General features: G+C 41.3%; 1 protein-coding gene across 4 annotated transcripts in view; it reads left to right on the top strand.

Moving 5' to 3' along the window:
• The window catches only part of mctp2a (multiple C2 domains, transmembrane 2a), an 82,573-nt gene that overhangs the window by 34,631 nt on the left and 25,836 nt on the right, over positions 1-22,106 (top strand). For all 4 annotated transcript variants that reach the window (XM_015343745.2, XM_015343744.2, XM_015343746.2 and 1 more), the window contains 13 exons: positions 4,881-5,023; positions 5,601-5,677; positions 6,087-6,201; positions 6,401-6,436; positions 10,259-10,426; positions 11,193-11,323; positions 11,934-12,138; positions 13,383-13,476; positions 14,129-14,231; positions 14,490-14,592; positions 15,068-15,169; positions 16,667-16,741; positions 18,053-18,172. In XM_015343745.2, coding sequence (XP_015199231.2) covers positions 4,881-5,023; positions 5,601-5,677; positions 6,087-6,201; positions 6,401-6,436; positions 10,259-10,426; positions 11,193-11,323; positions 11,934-12,138; positions 13,383-13,476; positions 14,129-14,231; positions 14,490-14,592; positions 15,068-15,169; positions 16,667-16,741; positions 18,053-18,172 — 1,472 coding nt within the window. The remainder of the gene's footprint in view (positions 1-4,880; positions 5,024-5,600; positions 5,678-6,086; positions 6,202-6,400; positions 6,437-10,258; positions 10,427-11,192; positions 11,324-11,933; positions 12,139-13,382; positions 13,477-14,128; positions 14,232-14,489; positions 14,593-15,067; positions 15,170-16,666; positions 16,742-18,052; positions 18,173-22,106) is intronic.

The following is a 22,106-nucleotide window of genomic DNA, read 5'->3' as shown; positions in this document are numbered from 1 at the left end:
TTTCAAAGTGTTTGTCAAGACATTGGATCATAGCATGAGCAGCTACTGCTTCATACTGATGTCCGGGGGCTATCCCATGGCAAAACCCTAGTGAGACGGTTTGAACTTCGCACTGAGGTATGTGCTTTTCTGAAGGAGCACCTGCACCCCCTTGCTTCACTGTCTGAGCACCCAGAGTGGGTTGCCCTTCTGGCATATCTGTTGTGTTCACCAAACTGAATGAACTCAACTTAACGCTACAAGGTAAAGACACACACATCCTGAACTGTATGACAAGGTGAATGGATTCATAAGGAAGGTCAAACTGTGGGATAGGAAATGAGAGGATAGAGATGAGAGCTGTTTCTCATTGCTTGATGCCCATCTTACCACTGACACAGACAGAGCTGCTGTAGTGAAAATTGTGAAAGCACATGTTTTCCAAACTCAACAGAGAGTTGAACTCATACTTCAGTGACATTGAGGTTTGCTAAACTGGACAGGGTCTGGAACCCTTTCAGTGTGACAGAGTAGCAGCAGCCTTCTTACCAGACTGCAGGAACATCTGATGGATGTGTCCGCAGACTGTGGGCTGAAGATGAAACATGCAGACAAGACCCTGACACAGTTCTGGTGTGCTGCGGAAAAAGAATACCCTGAGTTAGGGAAATATGCACTTGATGAACTTTTACCCTTTGGATCTACCTGCTCGTGTGAAGTGCCTTTCTCAGCTTTGACCTAAATCAAAACCAAGCAGAGGAACAGACTCAGTGTGGAGAACAGCCTGATTACAACCATGGCCACACTGACCCCAGAACTGTCAAAACGTTTGAAAGACAAGCAAGCTCAGGTGTCTCATTAAAGGGAGATGAATCTGCTTTGTGAGTCTGACTCTGTTTTTCATCCACAGTATCAATAATTGGTCTTTTGGTTGAAAGTGAATCATTATAATGATATCCAGTTCAATAATATTATTACTAATGTTGAATAATATCCAGTTAAATATCGGTTTAAATGATCATACTGGTTTGGTGTGGATGAGGGGGTACATGAGCCATATTGAAAGGGCTGTGGTGGTACATAACACAAAAAAGGTTGGGAACCACTGTTCTAAAGGACCAATGCTGCCATCTGTTGGCGATTGCCAAGCTGGAAAGTTCAGTGATGAATTGAGAAGAGCTTTATCAGTATAGGCTTGAATGTAAGAAAGGTTTGAAATGAGAATAGACCATTTAGCCCCTCGAGCCTGTCTGAGAGTTAGCTAATTGATTGATCATCATCAAGCCATTTCTTTAAACCAGGAAATCGGCCACGCCAACAAATTTGACTAGCTTGTTCCATACCTCTGCAACCCTTTTTTGGTACAAAAGTACCTCCTTTTCTCCACTGTCTCCACTTAAACTAACACCACTGGGTTGACGCTGTTGAGGTTTTTGAGTGCTGGGATCAGCTCACCTCATGCTGTACTCTGTTGAAGACTGGAAATATGCTGTTTAGCCTGTCCAATACACACATCACATTGATTTTTTTTTTCAGTACTGTTTTCAGTAGTGGCTGTGTGATGCGTCTTTCTTTAACTGTTCGCAGATGTGTTAACCACTAACTCCAAATAACCGTGTGCAGCTTCTTAAAGCTGGTCTTTACACAAAAAAGCTCTTGTCACATGCTGCTGCTGAGATGTGCAGTTTGATGGTTTTTGTGTAACCCAATAGGTCATCAATATATTTGCTGTATTATGTACAAATTATTCAGAATTACTTGGCTCTTAAGAGTCTTAGTATAGATGACTTTTGCTTGTGGAGTTCAAATCCCTGGTGTGACACCTGACACCTGTTGTACCCCTGAATGAGGTAATTGTGTCAGTAAAAACACAGTCTCTTTGGATAAATAGCACCAGCCAAATAAATTAGTAATAATTAGATGAGTGATGTAGAGACACTTTGTATCCACATAACCAGATTATGAGCTGAAGGTAAGCATGAACGTTTTGTGTATTTAATGAAAGGCTGGCTCTTTGGTGTTTTTAATAGGCTGAGCACAACTGTCTGTTAATATTGAGAATATTGAACAAATATTGAGAATAAACTAAACTGAATAAGCCTTTAGATTTTAATACTTCATAATGTAGTGACCCTAACCTGGTAATGTTGTCATTCATACCTGACTCCAACATTTCTGAAAGAGAATCTGACATCTAAGTTAAGATATATAGCCTGCTCCTTTTCCTTTATTAAAGTATATTTTTAAAAGGTTTTCAAATAGGTGTCAGTTGGGTTGACATTTACTGGCCTCTAGTGGTCAGATTGCGTGCTACAATATGAACATTGTACTAACATATGGCATTTATGGAGTGCCCCTTCCGATATCTTCTCAGATTAGAGTGTCAATCTAGGAACTTCATATTTAAACTGTAACTCCAGTCATGATGGAGGCATCAAAACCTTAAGTGTTTAATAAATGTCTGTTCGTGACTTCTCTAGTAGTTTTGTCTAGTAGACCCCATGAATTTGGTCTGTGCTGCAACCACCTGACCTTGACTTGAGATGATGACGTAATGGCTGCAGCTCCAAACACAGTCCATTTCCTCTGGTCTGCACGTGCATTATGTTTACATATTTTATCACACTCTCTTTACAGGCCTTTAAAGTTGTTCGGGAACAGGCGTAAAAAAAACCCGTTCAATGTGACAATTATGGGGTTTTTTTTCCATTCGATCCCTGTGTGAAATCGCAAAATAAACCTATTTAGTTGGAGTAAAAATCTGCCAAAGAGTGTGACATCTAAGTCTTTTCTAAAATAATCCTTTATTATTTAATTGAAATGCAATTGCATGTGGATTTCGAAAGAGAGCTGGCCCAGAATGTTATCTTAATCTATACCTGTTAATTGCTGCAGAGGGAGACAAGTAATGCATCATTTAATACATCTTTTTTTCTGGTTTGTGTTTTTTGGCCTGCATGTAAAACAAGAATCGGACATTAGTAAGTCTGTGCTTCAGTGTTACTCGAGCAAGTGGCTGAACTGTTTTGCGTTTGTGTAGATTGAAGAAGATCCATTTTACTCTAATTGCATATCCTGTTCTGTAACAAAAATTAAAAGTATTTTCTGTGTGTGTCCCAAGATCACAGGAATTTCAAAACAACATTGAGGTCAGTTAGATGTTTAGCAATAACACAAATAACATGGTGTGGAACCGTTATCTGGATCGTTACTCCTGAAAACCTGAATTTGAGGGGCTGAAGTCAAGCTAAGCTAGAAATTGAATGACAACTAAGGGCCGTCTTTTCCGTTTTTTTTTTACAGAGACAATAAAGCTGTATATTTTTCATTCTTTACCGTGTGTATTTGTTGAATACTGTGTGAGCTTCCTATGAATCTTTGCTTACAATGTACTGTACACTGTACATAAAGGATGTCAGCTAGATACATCATAAAGTCACTTTTTACATCAGACTTTTTCCTGAAGTTTTTATTTTCAGGGTGTTTAAAATTATTCAAAAAACGAGCCAAATTCTGAATCTGGCAAAATTTTGCAGTCCTGTGTTTTGTTTATTAAGGCATAGGCTTTGAATTCAAAATGAAATGAAGGAACGAGTCCTCATCCTTCATTGCCAAATGGTTTAGGGGTTTGCTTAAAAAAATAAAGCAATCCAATTTATCTTGATAACTTCCCTTTGTGCCTGGAAACTAGTTTAAAGACTCCCGTCTTTGAAATCTAAGATGCAGGCGTGTTTCTGTTGACTGGCATGTGTACAGTGCTGCTTTATCTTCCTTAAATAGGCCTCCTCCCGATGCCCAGCTCCCCCAGTAGTTAAGATGTTACTTTTCTTGACAGAATGCTTCTGCTATCCCCTCATGCTTCCTGCATCTCAATTATATGTCCAACAATTAATGCTGTGCCAAACCCTGACACTCTCCACCGTTCTGCGTTCCGAAAGGGCCCTTTCCTGACCCCCCATCTTTCACTCTGCCTTTTCCAGTTAATTCAAAGCGTTAACGTTCTTGGTCACGCCAGGCTCTCCTTCACCCGCAGAGCGGCTCAGACATTCTCTTCCTGTCAAGGAGCTCGGAGGTTTCCTTGTCACACCCTGCTAGGGCGGAGCTGGGGAGGGCACTGTCCACTTCTCTGAGATGATTATGTGGGATGGGGGTGCTGACAGCCCTGACAGCTGGTCCCCACAGAGCTTTTGTGATCTGATTTTGGCCTCCCTGCATTTTTTTTATTTATTTTTTCCACCACCCTTTTATCTGCCTGCATGAATGAAGCAGTGCTTATTCCCTCTTTTGTGCCGATCTGCATGCCATAGAGGACACAAAAACTAGACCCCCAGTGAAAGCAGGTCCTCTTAACAGGCTTTAGAGATTAACACCAGTTGCTCATGGTTTCCCTGCCTTGGTTTTCTGCTTGTCTGTGACTGGCAACTGTTCTGCTCTTTCCAAATAATTAACCCACTACTGTTTCTTTTTTCCACTGAGTGAGGTACTCCCGCACTCCGCAGCAAAGATGGCAGCAGAATCTTACCTTCCAGTAGTGCTCTTCTATTCTGCATAGAGAGCAGTCCTTGTTTTAACCAGCAGGTGGGCGCTGTAGAGTTAAATGTCTTGTTTCAGACTTTCAGCTGGTTAGAAAAGATCTGTTTTATTCTTTGTGTTTGCTTCATGCTGTAGTGCTGCTGTTGTTTACTAGGGTATAGATGTGGCCCATTACAGAGAAGAGCATGCCTCTTCAGAGGATAATGCTCAATTACTCAGTTGTTTATTTCAATACGGTATAATGATCATTAAAACTCAATTAGTGTTTCAAGAGCGCACGTGTCTTATATGCCATTGGAACTTCGCTGTTGTTCCTCTACTGAAGCTTGTTTCCTGATGTTTCGTTCTTCCTGTTTTATATTCTGTAGGTACCAGTGACCCCTACGTCAAGTTTAAAATGGAAGGCAAGACTTTTTACAAGAGTAAAGTTATGTACAAAAACCTCAATCCAGTGTGGAATGAATCCTTTTCTTTGCCTCTGCGGTGCTTGGAGCAGAAACTCTATATCAAGGTAAGCGCTGGGGCTTTAGATGTTGGGAGGGTGTCTCGGTTTGGCCCTCGAACTGGGAAGTGGAAACAAAGCCATACAAGCTTTTTACAGGAGCAGAAATGTGTAGTTTACCCTGAGTAAGGTGTGGTCATTTTAATGTGGTAAGGAGACCTGTGGACTCACTCCTCTGACACGGCCTCCTGACAGAGCAGCTCCTTCTTTGTGGAACTTACTGAAAGTTACAGGAAAGTTGGCATCGATCACAGGAGTGGCATGTGTCTTGTTGACATTACTGCAGGCACCCCAGCTAGGGTCCTAGGGGCAAAAGCCAAGAGCCGATAGTCGGGAGAAGACGCATCCCATGCTCATTTAATTGTCTTCAAGTGGCCTCGTTAATCAGTTAGAGCCGTAATGCCATTGCTAATAAATTATAGTCTTGGATGCAAAAAAGAAGCAAGCTCACTGCTCCCCAGTTCCAGTGCTGGCAATCCCAGTTCGGGAATTGCAGCAGAGAATTATTTGGACGACGAAGACGCATTTTCTGTAATCTGTTCTGAAAAGGCGCTTGGACCTGCGATTATTCTTGTGCGCTCTCTAGGTCTATGACCGGGACCTGACCATGGACGACTTCATGGGCTCCGCCAGTGTGTTGCTGAGCGAACTTGAACTTGACAGGTTTGTTCTGGTAGATTTAAGTCTTGAGCAGAGTTTGTTCACTTCTGGGCAGGCGTTTTGTAGCAGCTCAGCAGGAATATGCGGTGTGCCCAAAATCTCTAGTGTATCTTTCACAGGTAAAAACACTTCACAGCACATATTCTGTTGGGGTTCTGGCCAGCTTATTGCACTTTGGAAAATTGTCAAGATTTCAAAGTTTTCCTTTTATAGCAGAAATGATTTAGTTTAGGTTGTAGCTGAAGCGTATTTATATCCTGTAGAACATTTTGCATTTTTATCTTACCACTGTCGACATTGTTAAAACGCTGGCTGAAAATCAGACTTCTAGACTCCCAGTTCTTCGCCCTTTAATATTAGAATCCCAGAGAAACAACCTCACAAGGCAATTTCCTTGCTTACTTCCTTTCAGACATTATGAGAAGGTTCTTCCCCTGAGTGATCCCAACAGCCTGGAGGATGACATGGGAGTTATCGTGTTGGATGTGTGTCTGGCGCTCAGAGATGGGGAGAGTAAGAAGAATTTGGTAAGAGCATGTCAAGCATTACAGCCACACAGCTGAGTGTGTTTACTCTGAAGGAGAGATGACCAGATGCAGATTCTAAACTGGAAGACTGTCAGAAGAAAAATGATTGATTCAGTGTGATAAAAACAGAATAGCTATATATTTATGCTGTCTTTTTCTTCTCTCTCTCTCTCTCTGCGCCCTCCTCGTCATGGTGCAGAGGTGGCCTCCCAGAAGAAAGCGAGGCAGCATGAGGGTACGTAATGGTCAGTGAATCAGAACTGGGCCAATGCAAAAACAGAAACTATAAATCTGAGTTATAGACTTACGAAAAACACTTGGGTGTTTACCTTAAAATGTCATGTAGATAGTGTGAAGAAGCATTTAAAAGAAAATACACATTTTAGGATACATACACTAGTTAAAAGCATTTAAATCAATTCATGTTGTGTTAAAATTGTATTCCTGGGCTCGTAAGGCCTCTTGTAGAATATCAAGTACATTTTGGTCACCCTGTTAAAGAAAAAGATATTCTGCCCTGGAACTAGTCCAGTGAGGAACCATAGACATTTGGGGACTTAAGCAAGTGTCCTACACTGACAGGCTGGAAGAGCTGCACCTTTATAGTCTTGAACAGAGAAGATTGCAATGGAACCAGAGAGAAGTATTCCTATACCCCCAAGGCATTGACAAAGTCAGCCCAGCAGGTTTCTGAACAGCCGACGGTGACGCGCACACTGGAGGTCAGGGAACTACTGCACATGGGAGAGCGTTTGAAACTGAGAACGGGGGGCTCTCTTTCCCTCCCGGGTGCATGGGAGTGTAGAACAGGCTGCCCAGCCATCTTGTTGAAGCCGATACTCTGGCTTCTTTCAGTGAATGAATGAGATACTGGGAGGGATTAGCTACAAAATTGCAGATGGGCTGGAAGTGTGGGATGGCTCCTCTTGCTCCTCTTGCTCCTAACTCTGCTTATGGATATGGAGAAGGGAATTTATACACACCGGAAACAAGGAGGAGTTTCTGATAGATCTTCTCAGTATTTTAAAAAAGTATTATAGCTGGCTTTGAGAAAATAAGGTTCACATTATACTGTATATCACATTTACAATGATTGATTTTAAGTGAATATGACTGAAAGTGTAACATAATGTTTGGAAACATTACAATGTTATAGCAAAATCTAAACTCACTTCAACGATTTATTCCATTCAGAAGAAAGTCAGCTTGATGCAAGTACTGTACTTCCATTTGTAATAATGGTTCTCAGCACAAGGGGGCAGTAGTTCAATGGTGCTCAATGAATATACAAAATAGAAAATTGATGTAAAACTTTGTGCACCAATAAAATGCATTTAAAAATGTAAATAATGGAAAACCACTGTAAAAAGTTATGTTTTTAATCTTTAGTTTATTTTAATAGCTGTGTAAAAATGGTGATAAAAAATCAAAGTGCCTTAGATTGGTCTGATATTTTTTGTTTGCAAATTTAGTTATAGTTCACTGAACCCCAGACTGAGGGTTTGAAAGAGTCTTCACTGCAGCTTCCTAAATAATTATGCACCATTTAAACAATATGACATGTTTAGATCACTGTAATATATGATCTTATTTGCATTTTAATTAAGCACAAAAAATGAGCAAAGCCTTCCTTGAGTTTACAGCAGATACGGCTTAATCTCATTTTTAAAGCAGTAAGCAATAAATTTAATTCATTTAGGTTGAAATAGGAGGCAGTTAAAATGTTTTCTGGACTGAAGCTGCCTTTCATTATCTTAGCTGAGGGTTTATTATATAGCACAGCAGCCCGCCTATACATCTGCTTCCCTTTAATCTCTAGATAGACTGGTAGATGAATTTCAATTTTATTTTAATTGAAAAGAAAAAGACAAAGCGCTCTTTTCATTTATCTGCTCCTAGATGGATAGATAGATAGACAGCCAGCCAGCCAGAGGAAGGCAGAGCTGCCTGTTCCTGCACTGCTGGAGAAATAAAAAGAATCTTCTAAAGACGTTGGAAGTAGTTTATTATCCGTTATTTTACACAAAACCATCGATCTCGTGTTTGAATTCCTCTTTGACAAGAAGGGATCGCAAGAATACTGGCTCTTTGCGTCTCAGAATTTTACACCTTTTGAACATCGTTTACATCTGCAGCGCTCTTGTCCTCCTGCAAGCGCGCTTTTCGAAATGGATCTAGGGGCTGGGGGGGTGGGGGGGCTCTGCTTGCTGGCCGGCCGAGATATGAGAAGTTGATTGTTCCCAGGCACCGTGAGCTATAATCCAGATGTTGGGATGTAATATCACAGCTGTGGGTGGATGGGGCTGAAGTGCCAGCCAAGCTGGCCCTCGTTTGAGCTCATCCTGCTCGTCCCATGCTGTTCCGCCATATGGAAGCAATCCCGGTCCTCTTTTAGAACCAAGAATAGACACTCTTTACAGGCCTTTTGCTAATAAATGGAATTGTTTTATTGGCCAGCGGGATAGAAGGCTATCCAAGACAAATGCTTTCCGATGACATGGTCTGGCTTAGCTTTGGATTTTTTTCCCCTGCCTTTCTTTTTTGTTTTAAGGTGGATGTTTATCGAGAGGTAACGGTAGTGTTTGTGGGGATCCTTTACCTCTCACTGGATGGTTCCCCCCAGTGTCTGGAAAAGGGAGATGGCAAAAGAGAGGAAGCGTGAGCGCTTGCTTGGTGGAGAGGTAGCAGCGTGGCGAAGGAGGCCGATCACGGCTCCCTGTCTTAATTGCACCGAGATGTGCACAGCCTCTTCGTTTGTGGCTGGTATCACTGTCATTATGAGATGTCAGTCTCGCAGGGTGACTGTCCTGCTAGGAGTCCTCCACCTGAATCGGGCAGCCACACAGGAAAACAAATATATTGCAGATAAATAATAGGTTTATTCCATGCTGAAAAGAGAAGAAAGAAAACACAACGTTTCGGCCGTGAAGCCTTAGAAGGCTGCACGGGCGAAACGTTGTGTTTTCTTTCTTCTCTTTTTAGCATGGAATAAACCTATTACTTGTTCCTTTGCAGCCTACGCATGCGGATGCAGCTACCCACCTGAACTATATTGCAGATATATACTGTGGACCATGTATACTGCATACTGTGTACAGTCAAACCACCAGTACTGTTGTGCTCATTTTCTTATCTTTTTGCTTTAAGTATTTTCTTAATCATTTTTCTTCATCTTTCTTTAAAACGCTCTGAGCAGACCCCTTTCACTGTGTGCTCTGCTGCCTTCCTCCCTCTGTGTGTAGTTGAAGAGGCCTGGAAACGGGTCTGGTTAAGAATAGGGGAGCTCCACAGCAACTGGCAAACATAAAGTTCAGAAGAACATTTCAAAATTCTTTGTTCATTCTAGAGAGAAATTTGTGAGGTTCTGCATTTAGGTCGATATTGGGCAGGGGATTCTGTGCAATTACAGTTCCAATGTTCCTCTAGTGTGCGAGTTGCAGTGTCTGAAAACAACAAAGTTTATTCAGTCCTTGTCCCTCAGTGAATCCTCAAGGGCCAGAGTCTGTTGGTTTTACAGACACTGTTTAAATAGCAAGATGGTGATGTTTTTGACCTAAACTTTGTTTTCCAGTTTTCAATTAAGTATTTGAGAGCACGGGTTGAGTTAAAACTACCCTACGTCCCTCATGGACTGGAGAGAGCCAGGCCTGCCATCGAGATTTGTTTATATTGCAAACTCATCTTGCATGAAACTAGCTGAAAAATAGAAATCCAGCTCTGTATTTCTACGAAGTGTGTTTTGAGGGGGGTCATTATTGTCCTGCCCAGTCAGGTGCTTCCCAGATGGAACAGTGTGACAGACTCAAATTGAGCAACGCCTCTGCTCATCTGATTGGTCTTGATTTTAAGATGAACGGTGACGAACGAGTTAAGTCTTTTGTGCTTTCTCGTACCTGTGTATTTCGTCCCTCTCTAAACATCTGGCTTAATGCACATGGGCTGCCAGTGCCTTTTCCCAGTGAGCCTGTGATGTGGCCTAGGGAGCAGGGCTGTGCTCTGGCACCTGTGGCTGTGTTCCTTGGTGAAACCCCTCTCTGCTCGCTGGCTTGCTTCACAGTCGAACATCGTGCAGAGCAGCCCGGGCCTGGCCGAGACGCTGCGGAAGAGCCAGTTGTGGAGTGGAGTGGTCAGCATCACGCTGGTGGAGGGCCAGGACATGCTGGACGATGGCACTGGGGAGGTCTTCATCCGCTTCAGGCTGGGAGACCAGAAATACAAGAGCAAGGTACTGTTCTCTGGCTCAAACCTTTGCACAGTTAAACATTGCACAGCTTTTGATAAATGTCATCCCCTTAGCTTGCTGTGAAGGCCTCAGGCCTCATGCCTCAATGTGTCTGAGCTCACTGGGACCTTCATGGAACAAATTCTTTCCTTTGCCCTTTATTATTAATCCTTTCGGCTCATACAAGAACCAGCAGACTGCGCTATTCGGTTGGTAAAATTCAAATTTTACAGCAGGTTACCCAATTGCTGAATGGGAAGACAGAAGCAAATAATTAGTCCGTTTGTGGCTTCAGAGGCAGAATTGACTGTGTTGTGGAACATAAGCATGCTGGAGTGAGTGTCAAGGCGGTATTTGGGAACATGGGGATTCATCTGTCCATCACAGGACTAATGCCTTAATCATGGATTTCCAGCAGGATAGAGGAAGAAACAAAGAGAGCATGTGACCATCTTACCAGTCCCACTGGGGTTTCTTCATGAAATCCTTCTTTTCATCAAATTAAACCACTTCAGTCCTGTGTGATGGAAGTCTGAGAATGGAAGAAATTTGCTTCATTATTAAGGCTAATTGCAATTGAAGCTAGTCAATTTTTACATCTTGGATAAAGAATAAGAGGCGTGCTAAAATGTTCCCCTTAGCTGTTTGAAAAATGAATTCGGCTGTTAAGATGTTTTCTAAAAACATTAAAACACTGCGATTCTGTGCTCGTGTTTCTCCGTCTTGACTGGTGGTCTCAGCGGATTGCCTTTCGCCTTTGTGCTCTCAGAACGTGTGCAGGAGGGCGAAACCTCAGTGGAGAGAGAAGTTTGATTTCAACCAGTTCCAGGACGGAACTGTGATGCTGGAGATCGAGGCTTGGGCCAAGGAGGGCCGGAAATGGGAAGAGATCATTGGGACGTGAGTGCCACAGCTTCGTTATTAAATTTGTCAGTGTGGAACGTGACCCTGGATAAGTCCAAGGTAATGTTGGAAGAGGCTTGTTCAGTTAAACAAATACATTAACTGGTCAGTGTCAACTGTCTTATGAATTCTTTTATTTCTGGATACATCTGTTCTCTTCGTATCTCTAAACAATAGTGCGATGTCTGTGCTCTCTTTGCTCCAGCTGAGCCTTATAGTTGCTGAGACTTTTTAGTAAACCGTTCATTCTGTCCTCAACTTGGTTTAATGAATCCCTGCACCCTTAGAGCTCTCTAAACAACTTTACTATTGCTATTACCGGTTTATAGAGCACAGTCACAGGTGGGAATAACCCTTTAAAACACTGTCATAGTTGCATTCGTTTTATGTGGGTCTGCTTAAATTCTGGACTGCTGTTCATTGTAATTCTATATATTATATAGAGTGTAGGGGAGTTCTTAAATCTAGCAGATGGCACAGGGGCAAATGCTAATTTCTCACCTCTGCAGATGTTTAAGAATTGGAAGCCATGACACAGTGTATGTGAACAGGGGAGCCCTGGAGCGCAGTCCTAGCTCTTCCTGCTCCCTTCGTTTCTTCTGGCTAGATGCGATCTAGACCTGTCCATGGAGCCGGTGAACGAGACCAGGCCCCACACCAGGGTGCTTCGGGACAGGAACAATCCAGGGGAGAGCCGAGGGAAGGTGGTATTTCTGGTCAGCCTGGCTCCGTGCACCGGCGTCTCCATCAGCGACCTGTGCGACCCTCCTCTGGAGGAGCCTGCAGAGAGGACGCAGATACTGGAGAGATACGTGAGTACTGAGGGGGCACGACGGAGGGGGCATGAGCATCTGTCTCAGGTGCTCTGTACGTCGCAGCGCTGCCACTCACAGGAGTGAGCCTGTCCCCTGCCTGGATGGGAAACCTCCTGGGAAAGCTAAGGTTGCTGCTGGAAGAGGTGTTAGTGGGGCCAGCAGGGGGCGCTCACCCTGTGGTCTGTATGGGTCCTAATGCCCCAGTGTAGTGACAGTGTAGTGTAATAAGGCGCCGTCCTTCGGGTGAGACGTAAAACTGAGGTCCTGACTCTCTGTGGTCATTAAAAAGGCCAGGGAGTTTCTTGAAAAGAATAGGGGTGCAACCCCGGCATCCTGGCCAAATTTCCCATTTGCCCTTACCAATCATGGCCTCCTAATAATCCCCATCTATGAACTGGCTTCATCACTCTGCTCTCCTTCCCACTGAGAGCTGGTGTGTGGTGAGTGTACTGGTGCACTATGGCCGTTGCCACATCATTCAGGTGGGGCTGCACCTTGTGGTGGTGGAGGGGAGTCCCCATTACCTGTAAAGCACTTTGAGTGGAGTGTCCAGAAAAACGCTATACAGTATAAGTGTAAGCAATTATTATTATTATTATTATTATTCCCCACGTTTTTTCCTCCAGCTGCAGACGCAGCTTCTCCTTTTCAGATTGATAGTAAAATCTGGTGGAAAAGGCTTTCCAGCAGGTTAGGTGTTCCAGTAGTTCAGGAACATGATTGGTTATTGGGGGGGCTCCCAGTTCAGCCTCTTATGCAGCCACTGGCTCAACAGGTCACCCCAGTCACTGCAGTTGACAGCCGATTCCCTGTCCTCTGGATGAGGTGCTGATGGAAGGGATTGGGTTCTAGTTTATAATCCCCCCTTGTCTCTCGGAGCTGCTTTGGATAATTGTTGTTACTACTGTACATCATTAAATACATCTCTGATTCATTTCAAAGAAACAATAAAATCAGTGCTTTTCAACACTTTTCAACACTTATTAATGTCTTCTTAGATTACATATGTTTATGACTATTTTTAAGACTTAGAAAGTCTTAAGATCCTTTGTTTGTTTTATTCATTTTTAGAGAGTTGTATGATCTTAGGTGGCACAGCAAATTACCAGAAAGGTTTTTTAATTTTACTCAGCATTTTCTTCTGCATCTCATTTATGTCAATTGCATGGTTCATTTCTTGTGTGTTACAAATCTTTTTAAGAGATCTTTACTAGCATTTGTTTCATGCTTTGTTTCTCCAGTGCTTGAAGAACTCCTTAAAGAATTTAAAAGATGTCGGCTTCCTTCAAGTGAAGGTGATAAAGGCCACGGATCTCTTAGCAGCTGACTTAATAGGTACTGTATCTCTGAAATTCTTATTTCAAAAGAAGAGTGACATTCTGTTTCTTGAGGTGTAATATTGTTCCCAAACTCGGGCAGCTGCAAGTTACAATATCCTGATGTATGTCCCACACTTTTCCCATTAAAAACACATTTGTGTTAGAAAAATCAAGATAGATGACAATCCAGTGATAAAAAGCAAACTATTCAGTATTTGAGCAGCAGAGAATAGAGACAATATTTTAAAAATAAGGAGCCTGTAGAATTATAAGTTGTCTTAAAAAAAGTCTTTGACAGAACCCTGCCAGTATTTGCTGTTTATTCTGAGAGAGTACGGATTTGACAAAAGGGACAGAAGCAGGAAGACCTCTGCATCTCATTTGTGTTGTGTGTCATGCAGGGCCTGATTCATGGTTGTGCAGGAGTACTGGGGCATTTGTTTTGGGAGGGGTAGTCAGCTTTTCACATATTATATCTTGCTTCCTTTGAGTTGTGCTCAATGTGTTGTATTTCTACATTTTTCTTATGGTTTGAAAACTTCTGTGCTGCAGTGTCTGTCCCATGTACTGTATATGATTATTCTGTTTTTAATGCGTTGTACTGTCCTTTTGAATTGTCTTAACTTCAGGACTGTGAAATATTTCAATATTTTTTTTTGTCTTTGCAGGAAAAAGTGATCCTTTCTGTATGTTAGAGTTGGGGAATGACCGGCTTCAAACTCACACAATATACAAGAACCTCAACCCAGAGTGGAACACTGTTTTTACTTTGTAAGTGACCGAATCTGATAAGATTGTTCCTTCTCCATTTTCAGTATAATCTTAGAATACATTAAGCAGTTTGCAAGATAGAATGGAGATACAGTTCCTGGAAATGAAATTTTCAGGCCATCACATGAGATTGGGCAGTTGTTTGTGCAGAAAAAAGTTGTTAGGCTTTGTTGTTATTAGACCTTAGTCCTACAAGATTAACTCTATAAAGAACTGGTGCTTATACAATGTGACGGAATCCTTGTGTTATTTTTGCAGTCCGATCAAAGACATCCATGATGTACTAGAAGTGACCATATTTGATGAAGATGGAGACAAACCTCCTGATTTCCTAGGAAAAGTGGCCATTTCCTTACTGTCTGTAGGTATTTTTTGGTAATCTGTATACTTTGTTTTTTTATTCTTCAGTCCCTATCCCATAATTATGATTCAGTTTTTAATTTAAACTGCTTCAGCCTGACTCAATGTACTAATGCGCAGCAAACATCTTATCACAATGTGTCTGTAGGAGGCAGGTTCGGCCATGTGTCACCATTCCTAAAACACTATTGTCTACAGTGGTAGTTGAATTAGACCTGATAACCATTGCATTATGATTTTTGTATTATATAATTGCTTAATTCCAGTTACTTTTTTTTTTTAGAAATTTTACCTACATTGTACAGCTGGTAGAACACCATCAGAATTGATATCATAATAATCTGTTAATAGTAATTTACAAAATGGGATGGCTACTGTACTGAGCAAAGTTTGATGCTGCCTGTACAGGGGTAATTTTGTTTCAAGTGCACTATAGGACCTGTATTTATTTTGACCATTTGTTTTCCTTTTTTTAGGTACAAAACAACCAGCAGATTTCCTACATGTTGAAAAATAAGGACTTAGGGGGGCCAACAAAAGGGAATGTGGTTTTGGAAATGGAGGTTATTTTTAACCCTGTAAGTAAAAATCAGGTATTACTCATATTCATAAGAGGGTGCTGCTCATACATCCATTTTTAATGTCTAATAAATTGGCACCTTTATTGCACTGGTTTTTTGCCTGGAAACACTTGTTGTCTATTATTTCTATTTGTTTTTTTTTAAATTTAATACACTCTCTGGGAATGAATAGTGTGTTTTAAAAGACTGTGGTTAGCAGAAGAGATAAACTTCTACTCTGTAATGGCCATCTGTAGCAGGCCCAAAGAAGCAGAGCAGAGGTGTAATGACAACTTAGCCTGGATTGTGGAACAGATGGCAGCAAGATCGACCAGTCAGAATGTTGAAATAGGTGCAGCAGTGCACAGCTGCTGTAGAATAGCCTATTGCTTCTGCAGTGTGATGCACAGGCCAAGTGAAATCAGAGTTCTGTTAACAAATTATCTCATGCACTAGTTAAAACAGGAGCTTTATTGATACTGATTTTATCAATGGCCTTCATAAGCTGTGCATACAATTATTACAATTGTGAGAGAAAAAGAGAATGTGCAGATGACATTTTTTTAGAAATGCCACATTGTCCATCTCCATGTATGTACGTCATGAAATCATGGGTTTTCACTTGTACTACAATGTTGTTATCCAACTGTCGGGTTGCATTTGGAATCAAAAGCTGATTTGAGTTTCACATTACAAGAAAATGTCCGTAACCATATTGGCAAATATGTTAGTGTTTTGAACTTATGTCGTGTCATTTGAATTTTATTTTTGTGGACACAACTCAATAAATGAAAATTCTTGTTTTCCCGATACATCTGCTGTGACTGGTATACTGTTGGCGTCTGCCTTTAGCAATGATTAGGCATGGCAGAGTGCAGGTCTAATCTAATCCATTTCAATGGGCTGCTACTCAGTCATGCTTTTGAGTAAAGAGTATTAAATTGAAAAAGTCGACTTAGAGTTAAAAGAAGATTGACTACTGCTTCTCAGCACACTATATTAAACTTCAAACTTTTGTGATTACTTTTTTTAAAAGTGCACAAAACCCAAAACAAACCCATTAACTGAAAGATCTGTGCGTTTAGGTTTTGTGCCTTAACTTAAATGTTTTAGACAGAGAAAAGTCTGCTAACAATATCATTGTTGAATTTTAAATGTGACCCCTTTATGCCCGTACCTAGATAATCCCTTTCTGCTTGCTCCCTGTTAATAAATATGTTTTCTTTCATTAAGGCAGTTCACCAAAGCAAAGTCTAGACATTTTTTCACTTGCTAAACCAGCAGTTGTTCAGTGCGTGAAACATTGAACACAAAGTGATAATCAATGTTCTTCAGGGAATGTGACTAAAAAAGTAACTTGTACTGCTTTGACGTTTTCTAGTGTGTGTTTTAATTACAGATCTAAGAATATTCAGTGCATTCGGTGCAAACTCAGAGCATGTGTGGAAATTAAATAATGTTTTCTTCTCGGGATTGTAGCACTTGAATAATGTTTCTGGCTTTGATGTCTTCCAGGTGAGAGCAAGCATCAGGACCTTCAAACCGAAGGAAATGAAATTCATGGAGGACAATCCTAAGTTTTCCAAAAAGGTTTGTTTTGTTTTTTTAAACTTTCTGTTCAAGATTTGGAGAAGCAGTGCTGATGGTAAGGGCATTAAACTTTGAACAGGATTTTTAAAGACAGTCTAGGTCCTGCTGGTTCATGCCATTAGCTAGATGTGATGTGGATGTCTCAAGTGGTAAAGCACAGCTGACCAGGGGCTGCCAGACTGGAGCGGTCTTGAGGTGGCCAGGGTATCCTCAGCTTGGTACTCAGCTGCCAGCCCTGTGACTTTCTGGGTTCTTGTGAGTTTGCAGTGTTGACAGTTATTGGTGCATCATTGTTCCAGCTGGTGCTACACTGCCTGTCAGGGCTACATCACCCTACACTAACAGGGTAAATAACAGGAAGGACTATGTTTGGAATTGTTCTGAGTGTTCAGAAAACTCAAAGATGTTGACAGAAAATAGACAGTACACTCAGTACTGAAACATGCACCAGAGGTCACAAGTAGAAGATGTGCACAATTATATTTAAATCTGAGAATAGGAGGCACCTCTTTATACATAAAGTTGTGAGCATGTGGAACAGACAACCGAGCCATGTTGTTGAAGCTGAAAACCTCTGGCCTGAAGAAACTGCAGGATGAGATCTTTGGCTCAAACGAGCTAGATGGACAGACCACCTCTTGCTTCTGACCTTTCATAACGCTCAGTGGGGCTCAGTGGTCAAATGAAGGATAGAACCAGAAAGTGGAGTCTATTAAAATAATTTCCCATTTTAAATGAGGATTTTTATAAAAATGAACTCCAGCAAGGATTTGTTTACTAGTGACAAAAAAGCTATAAAAACCAAATGACACGATGTGTACTTCATCCCAGTCATTGCCATGTCTTCTCTTTCAGCCCGAGTGTTGAGAGGCGTGCAGTGAGTTTTACAGTCAGTTGTGTGCAGTTAGTTCAGTGGGAAGCAGATTCCAAGCCATGATGATGTCTCATGTATTTTAATGTGAAAAAAGCACATTCAGCACCTAGGATGTAGTTCCTTTAAAACTTTATTGTTGTAAACATCAATGTGTGTGTCATCTTATCTCCTGTAAAGACAGGAATTTGATTTGTATTTTTTTAGATTCATTTAATTCTATTTTGCTTATTTATTTATTTTTTGCTCGCCTGAAGAAGCTCGCTGCAGCTGAAAACTGAGAAAAGTAGCTCATTAGTGGGATCCTTTTTAAAGAACTCTATAAAACTTATAATAAACCTAGCATCCTGTCAAAAATATTAAATTATATACAGGCAGAACACCTATCCTTGACCTTACTGTCTAAACTGTTGTATTTCTCTTTCCTTATTTCCTGTCAGATTTTAGCAAGAAATGTGTACCGTGTTAGAAAAATCACCAGGGCGGTCCTGCATACGATCCAGTATATTAAAAGCTGTTTTCAATGGGAAAGCTCACAAAGGAGCCTAATAGCTTTCTTGGTAAGTAATTTAGCTTTCTTCACTGCATTCATAGTTAATGAATATGAATAGCCCTTTGGCTGTCTGTATGATAATCTTTTCTCATGCCCTACATTAAAGTGTGCTGCATTTTAACACTTGCCTCTCCTGTCCAAGATCACCTTCTTTTGGAAATGTCTTGTATTGTTTCATTACTTTAGTTCTAACAAGTTTAAAACTGAAGGAAAACTTGTCTTGGTCAGCAGACACTAGGTTCTCAATCTTTTTTAATGAGAGAAGGTATGGATTAAGACTTCTGAACTTTCACGTAATGTAGTTGTTGTCGGCGTGTGAGATTTACTGTACCTTGAATATGATGTTTTGGTTTCATAACAAAGATGTTCATATTGAGCAAGAATCCTTCAGTCTCCAATCCTTTTCCCAGGATTCTAGTTAATCCCGTTTTCCACTAAAATCTAACTGTGTTATTTAAACCAGTTAGTTGCAGTACCCAAAGGCAAGTGTTCTTCGTGTTCTACAGGTAGTTTGCCAAAAGTAACTGATTAGCAGCTAAAAAAAATGGGTAATTCAGCTTCTCATTGCAGTAATTACTTCAATAAGGGAATTAAGGTCAGAAATGAAATGAAAATCAGAGGATTGTGCTGATTAATCTGAAACTACAGATTACTACAGATTAAATAGAGAAGTATGCATACATGCATTGATACAAGTGCAGCAAGCGCCTGTTGGATGAGTGTGTAATGTACAGTAGCAGTCTTGCCAAATTCTGCTTTCTGATCGCTGACAACTCCTTTCTTTCTGAATGTGAATTCTGTTTTGGAAAATACAAATCCCCACATTCTACAGTACACAACACTGAGATCCTAAACCTGGCTGGTGCACTGTCCCAGACATGGCTCGGGGAGCATGGCTCTTCACCCCAGCTCAGGTGACGGTTTTGGCTGCTTTCATGCAGCATGTTACACACAACTTGTGCTGAGGTGTCTTACAAGCTTCACTGTGTACATTCCCAAGTGTACATAATTAGCAAAACCTGTCCCCTGCCTATTATAGGGAGTGAAAAAGAGCTCTCAAGAGATTTGGATCATATGATAGAGGTCCTGTTTGTTAAAGCCAGAGGCATTGCGGTTGTTAGGGGTCTTTTTATAGAGGCTGGCGGTGTGACTGTATTGGTGATCCAGCACCCTGGGCAATACTGGGCTGACCTCAGTCAGACACTGCAGTCTACACCAGAGCACAGAAGAGGTGGGGGGGGGGGAGAAAACCAGGTTCAAACCTGCTGTTAAAAATCCCCCCTTTCTTGGTTAGTTCATTTCAAAGTCATTTCCAAGTGATCTGAAGCCTTTTATTTGTCCCTATCTAATGATCTTTCAAAGCCCCTCCCCCCCCTCCCCTCATCAGGGGGCAGGCTCACTCGGAGTGCTGGCGCCTGCAGCCCCCCGACAGACAGCCGGGCAGCCCCCCCGTCAGCACCGCGAGAGCGATCCCCCCGCCCCAACGGTAATTCTGTCCGCCGCAGGTGATGGTGGCAGCTGAGATTCAGGTTTAATTTTAGCTAACAGAACCCGGAGCATGAACATCTTTGTGGAAGGAGGCCTGTGTCTGCTGCCTGTGAAAACTTTACCAAGGTGCGCTGGTTCTGAATAAGGCGATTTCTTTGGTTTTAATAAAGCTCTCCTGTTCTCCCCTGCTGCCGTCCTTTGATGTTGACGAGATGGGCGCTTAACGGAGCGTTTCTAATTTAATGGTTCTGTTTTTCTGACTTTTTCTGACTCTGCAGATGAGCTGGTTTTCTGAATTGTGCCGAACAAATCTAGCCTGGTCCAGGCATCCCCTGGGGACTGCTTTTTGATATGCGTCGTCTCAATAAGATAGCGGAACCAGTTTTTCTGCTATGAATATTAATTTTTTGTGCCGTGCTCTTAAAAAAGCAAGTGGGATTTTATGACGTGAGCCAGATTTCAAATGCATTGTTGTTAACTTTGATTTGATCACAGAGGAAGAATGTACCTAATTAATTGTGTTTAGGGATGGAGAACCTAAGGGGTGTTTGTGAAATAGTAAGAAACACTTGCTTTTGAGTCAACAGCTGAGGTTTCCATCTTGTTTGAAGAGAAGATCGGCTCTTCTCTCATCCTGTAGTGAAGTAGATCTTGATTTAATGCAGATGTGTTAGGGCACCTCATTCCGGTGCATGCAGGCTTTCCCTAAAGTGAAAATGGGTAAAACTGTGTAAAACTTTATATTGATCCAGTTTAATCTTGGTCTCATTTACCTTTATTCCTCATGTCTGATATACAGAAATCTAGGCAACATACTGTGTCATGGCCTCTAAAGGCCACTAAATTAAACTTTTAAAACTTCAGGTGGAAGTACATATGGCTGTATAGGTCATATTACATGTGCAGTACAGTATATGCATTGATCTGGTCTGCATCATAAAAATCTGCAGGTTTGAGAATGATTTTTAATAGAACATGTACGTTAGCTTAGTTCAGGGTAAGCTAATAAAACAAGATGTATTTATTATAGGGTAATTGTACGTTTAAATGCACAGCGTAACCAATTGGATAGCTGAGACTGTCAATTGAGCATGGACAGCACTGCACGCCAAATTATTTTTAGTAGCAAGCTGTAACAAACTGATCTCACAATTTCAAAGTACTTGGAACTCCTGCGCTTTCTCTGAAATGATCCTCGCTCTGATTTTCGGAGGTGTAGAATTGTTCTGGAGCACCAACTTGCCTTTGGAAAGTGTGAGTCTGTCTGTGAAGCACTGCGGACTCCGTGCTCCTGTTTATCAGGAGGAGGGCGCAGGAAGAAAAATTCCCAGGTCTAGTTGTGCTGCGTTTTTTCTAGGCATCTGGAAGCTCGGGGCCCTGGGAATGTTGCGCACATACGTGCTTCTCAGCAGAGAGCAAGAGGCTCACTGTGCCAATGTCCACACTGACAGTCCTGTCATTCTCAGCCACGCACAGCTGGGCAGGTGTTGACCAGGAGCTGCTCCTTCTTCTGAGACATTTGCACTTATGTTTGTGTTTGAAACATGTCTAAAGAGCAGGGTTCCATGCATGTACAGTATATGAAAATAGTAGTATTTATATACTACAGTTTATCACCGAGTCAGCTCCTATTAGATGGCCATTGATTGCATCTCAGATGTGTAGCGAGTCACACTTTCCCCTGTTGTAAATATTAACACAATTACTGCATAGTATGTACTCCAGTGCTATAGGGAAGCACAAGACTTTGGAAAGTACTTATGCTTGTCTAGAACCTGTCACATTAAAGATTACTATTGAATTGTTTTTACTTAGTACAAATAAGTTTAACTCTGTTTTTCATAATAATTAATTGGATTAATTGGATTGAGGTAGACGATGTGATCGCTTATAATGTCCTTTCTAATTTCTGAACACTTGAAAGCCATCACTGTGGTATCAGGTTAAGACCCTTATTTATAGGGCACAGGTAATACAAGGCTTACATCTTGGAAATGCAGTGCTGTTCATGTGGCTAAAGTTACAACTGGCCACTTCATGCAGATCTTCAGTATTAAGAATATATTAAGATATTAAGAATCCATTGTTTATATTATGTTAACTTCACAAAAAAAAGTTTTTTCTGGAAACTTTGTGGTTGCAGATGGTTATTATGAATCAGGACAATGCCTTTCTTTGAACAGAAAGGAGCCTTTCTGGCTGTAGTCATTATTTGGAGGGCCTGCGAGTTAGTGAATTTGATTACGTAATTTAAATAAGTGCCTGAGAAGTAGTGCTGTTTGATGTCCTCTTCAGATGACACTTTCTGGTGCTTGTTTATTTTTATATATGTATGGATACTGTGTAATTAAATGGCCTGAAAATAACATTCTGGTAAAATCACCCCTCCTAAAAAATTCCCAGGGTTTTTATTGCATGTTTATATTACTGTAATGACTCTAGGATCTGTGAGT

The sequence above is a fragment of the Lepisosteus oculatus genome, chromosome 5 (genome assembly GCF_040954835.1).
Source record: "Lepisosteus oculatus isolate fLepOcu1 chromosome 5, fLepOcu1.hap2, whole genome shotgun sequence".
Lineage (NCBI taxonomy): Eukaryota > Metazoa > Chordata > Actinopteri > Semionotiformes > Lepisosteidae > Lepisosteus > Lepisosteus oculatus.
This window is presented reverse-complemented; position numbering and strand designations above follow the sequence as displayed.